Genomic DNA, 4,175 nt, shown 5'->3' with positions numbered 1-4,175 from the left:
AGGCGGCAGATCGGGAACTAACAGATCAGATGAGGAATAAGATGAAATAATACTCGTTTTTAATTAGAGAATGAATTTTTAATTAAATAAATAATCAAATCTCATATTTTAAAAAATTGTCAACTAAACAATAAAAATTATAATTTTCTTCTTCTAATACAATACATATTACTATTAAATAATCAATAATTATCCCCCCCCCCCCCACCCAAAAAAAAAAAAAAAAAACAAAGTACTATGTTGAATAAAAAATATTTGAACCGTTTAATTTAAATTTAACGTCGAGAGACCCACCAAATTTCATGCCCAACAAGTTGAAGCATTACCATCTTCATTGGACAAATATCTTTCCAAATCCACATGAAGATAACAAATAGGACCCACGAATGCTCATATCATTGTGCACAAAAGCTCATATGTACTGGATCAATATGCCACGTTATAAGGTTTTGTGCAAATATCTATCCAAAATAAACCAAAAATATCAAACCTAATAAACTCCTTTTCCACCGCCCACCTAGTACGCATCTGATTATCTATGCACTCAATCGATGTGATGAGGAACCCAACGACAGGAAAGATTATTGAACCCCAAAGAATCACACACCAAAAAGTGTATCTAACCCGAAAAAAATGATTAAGTATATTATGTGAAGTATAATTGTCATAATAGAAGATCACGAGTTTAGTTTTTGCAAACACTTTTTTAATTAAACCGGTGATATGGTACGATCTTTGTGCAGATAACCTCTCTAATATAAATTGTGAGCTAATGAAATTTACATAGTACTTACCCTCAAATATTGGCTACAAATTTCTCTTGTCATCCAAAAATAAAAATGCATCCAAAATATCTTAATTGTTGGCCTAACATGAGCACTATGATATATCATTCTTGGTTGGAGTGATTTTTTTGTTTAATGTAAGTGAAAGGTTACAAATGTCCATAACCAGATTTTTCTGAAAAATAAAAGAGATGTTATTGGACAACATTGTATAATCTTTATATTACTTTTTATCAGTGCATGAAGATATTTTAGACGGTAACTTCTAACATAGCAATAAAACTATTCATTTTCATTTGATGTTCATAAATTGGTTGATATCATTACGAATTAAAAAAGAAATCTACTTAATAGGGAAAAATCGTATCAAATAGTGTCGAGTTGAATATTAGGAGGAGTGTGTAATATTACTTATAAAATAAAGTTGATTTTGCACCCAAAAAAAATAAAGTAAATTTATATGGCTTAAACTTTACCCTAAAGGTCAATTAGCCCCCTAAACATTAAAAAAGGTTAATTAAACACTCAAACATGTTAAATTTGGTCAATGAAGCCCAAAAACTGATAAATGACCTGTTATTACAGGTCATTTTAATTTCGGCGAGGAAATCCGGCCACCGGTAACAGATTCCGGCGACCGGCGCATTTTTCCGGCGGCCGACTATATTTTCCGGCGGCCGGTGAGATTTTCCGGCCGTCCGGTCGTCTTCCGCGGGAGAAGACGACCGGACGGCGAAGGCGGCAGGCGGCCGTCTGCCGCCTTCTCCAGTGGAGAAGACGACCAGATCTGGTCGTCTTCTCCAATGGAGAAGGCGCAGACGGCCGCCTGCCGCCATTGGAGAAGGCGGCCGTCCGATCGTCTTCTCCAGTGGAAGACGACCGGTCGCCGGAAAAATTCGCCGGTCGCCGGAATCTGTCACCGGTGGCCGGATTTCGTCGCCAGAATTAAAATGACCTGTAATAACAGGTCATTTACCGGTTTTTGGGCTTCATTGACCAAATTTAACATGTTTGAGTGTTTAATTGACCTTTTTTTTTAAGTTTAGGGGGCTAATTGACCTTTAGGGTAAAGTTTAGGGATTTATTTGACCCTTTTCTCGATGTCAAAATGATCCAACTCGCTGGTTTACCCCATTTATTCTACTTTTTGATGGACTAAGTTGGGATTTACCCAGCCTGAAAACCTCAAGCCAATTTAGTTCGACCCACTTTTTTTAAAAGTCATATTGACAACTCTAATTGATAGCCAAACAAAAACTATATAAATTGTTCCATCATTATTCTTCTCTTATTTTCACCAATTTAATTTCTACCTTGCTTTTAGGTGTGCTATGGACATGGACATCAATCATAACTGCATAAGCCATCACAATTTTTTTATATAAAAATTTTAAAAAAATAATAGTAATACATTATGTCAATCAATGTATGTTAAACTGCACACTAAAACTACTTTTCTATTGTTTTCGAAAATTCTCAATGAAAATCATGATCCGAAAATGAAATGCTCAAGACATAATTGCAAAGTGCACATTAGTGGACATGTAGGATTATCCATTTGTAACTTTCAGCTTGTCAATAGCCTTCCCATTTAATCTTTTGCCTTTCTAGGAAGATGCATAAGAGGAATGAGCCAACCCACTCAAAGCAAAATAAAAAAGTAAAAAAATGAGACATAAATTGCACCCCACCCCAATGTATACCAAAGCATGTTGTGATGATAACATCATTTACCACTTACTTGGCATGTTTCTTCAACCTCCTCCTCTATGCTCTACCACCATTATCCATGCCCTCTCATCTCTTCATTTCCAAGTGGGCATCAATCATGTACATTAGTCATTTTGACTTCCTGAGTATCGAGTATTGTGGTGGTTAAGCAGTATATTTATATCGTAAAAACAATTATAATGAGTATAATAAGCTGAGACGACGTAGTATTGTTCTAAATAAAACATACCTAACTATCAGATAACAAGTCTTATTTTAACACTATAATTATGCCGGATAGTGCTAGGGGACCTTGTGAGAAATTCCATTGAAACAAATCACAAATTCACAATACTGCCAAAGAGAAATGAACAAATAGTCAATGCTGCAAAACATGAGTCAACTGAGTTTACCAATTTGCGGTGCAGAGTAGTCAAACTCCAAATCCCCAGTATGGCTTTAGTGGTCCTACTAGATCTGAACTGATCTCTCCCTGTAAAAGAAACAAATGGTGTTGGCGAAATCCCACTATCCACCACAACATGAGCAAATGAACTAATCACCATACGTTAAACCACCAAGTGGGTTAAAGCAAACAAAAAGAAAGATAAAATTTAAGTTCTGAAAACAGTTGGGTTATCTCTACTGTTACCTGTTAATGATCTGTTCTATCAACTTGTTGCCACTCTTATCCTTAATCCAGGTCCAGTAAAGTTAAGAGAGTTAACAATGATTTTGTAGTCCAACGGTATCAGGGTTTCAGGTTCAGTTCATTTTCCCATCAAACGTACCCAAAAAATGAAAAACAAATAAATGGAGAAACTCGTGCAGAGCTGTTTTTGCTTGTTATCATATATGATATACCGTGTAAATTTAAAATTTTCCACGCTAATAACTGTGTTGTTATTAATAGCAGTAAAATTTTCATATTGACTCGGCAAAGCAACTAGACCAGTTTTCTTTCCAAAGATCATTATTATTTCAGTGCAAAAATGATTACTCGTAACCCCCTATTGTATGCCTAAAAAAATCAACACGGTGGGGACCAAAGTGCAATGGCTGTATTGTGAATATTTAAAAATCATGGGGAAATTCTCATAGGCTCTTCACTATAAATACACAACCATGGTCTCACCAACCTTAGTACTCGAAAGACCTCAAATACTTAGCTTTAAAGCAAGCCCTACCAAAAACATGGGAAATTGCTTAGTTTTGCAGGCAAATGTAATTAGAGTCATGAAAACAGACGGGAAGATCCTAGAGTATAAAGCTCCCATGAAAGTATATCAAGTGTTATCAGAATTTGCTAACCATGCAATATCTGATTCACTACCTGTTGTCCAGCATCTACGTGCAGATACTGAGATGGTTGGTGGCCGCCTGTACTATCTTCTGCCACTACCAGTCCCCCGGCCAAAACCTGCAAAAAAGAAGGTCAAGTTTGCAGATCAAGTTGAAGAAGCTGATCAACAAGGGACTGGAGTGGTAAGGGTTAAGATCATCATCAGCAAGCAAGAGTTGCAAGCACTATTGAGTAAAGATCAGATATCAGTTGATGACATGGTTCGCCATCTTCAAAAGGAAAAAAGCTCAGATGAATTGAATAGATGTGCAGCTGATGAGGAAGCAAATTGCAAGGGATGGAAGCCAATGCTGGGCAGTATACCTGAACTTGACTAG

The 4,175-nt window shown here is 36.4% G+C and overlaps 1 protein-coding gene and 1 long non-coding RNA gene across 3 annotated transcripts; one reads left to right on the top strand and one right to left on the bottom strand.

Moving 5' to 3' along the window:
- Positions 1–2,227: 2,227 nt before the first annotated feature.
- On the bottom strand, positions 2,228–3,362 carry LOC109181433. 2 transcript variants are annotated; one of them, XR_002054197.1, is made up of 4 exons: positions 3,148–3,362; positions 2,909–2,988; positions 2,746–2,807; positions 2,228–2,637 (listed from the first exon to the last, which is right to left on the bottom strand). It is a non-coding gene; the product is annotated as an uncharacterized LOC109181433 (long non-coding RNA). The 2 variants fall into 2 exon arrangements; XR_002054196.1 differs by having other exon boundaries at positions 2,909–3,362.
- A 327-nt stretch (positions 3,363–3,689) lies between these two features.
- On the top strand, positions 3,690–4,175 carry LOC109181110. Its single transcript, XM_019330863.1, has one exon. It carries the CDS (start codon positions 3,690–3,692, stop codon positions 4,173–4,175), a length of 486 nt encoding a protein of 161 aa, XP_019186408.1.

The sequence above is a fragment of the Ipomoea nil genome, unplaced genomic scaffold, assembly GCF_001879475.1.
Source record: "Ipomoea nil cultivar Tokyo-kokei standard unplaced genomic scaffold, Asagao_1.1 scaffold1043, whole genome shotgun sequence".
In the NCBI taxonomy this organism is placed as follows: domain Eukaryota; kingdom Viridiplantae; phylum Streptophyta; class Magnoliopsida; order Solanales; family Convolvulaceae; genus Ipomoea; species Ipomoea nil.
The sequence above is the reverse complement of the archived record's forward strand: the minus strand, read 5'-3'. Positions and strand labels throughout refer to the sequence as shown.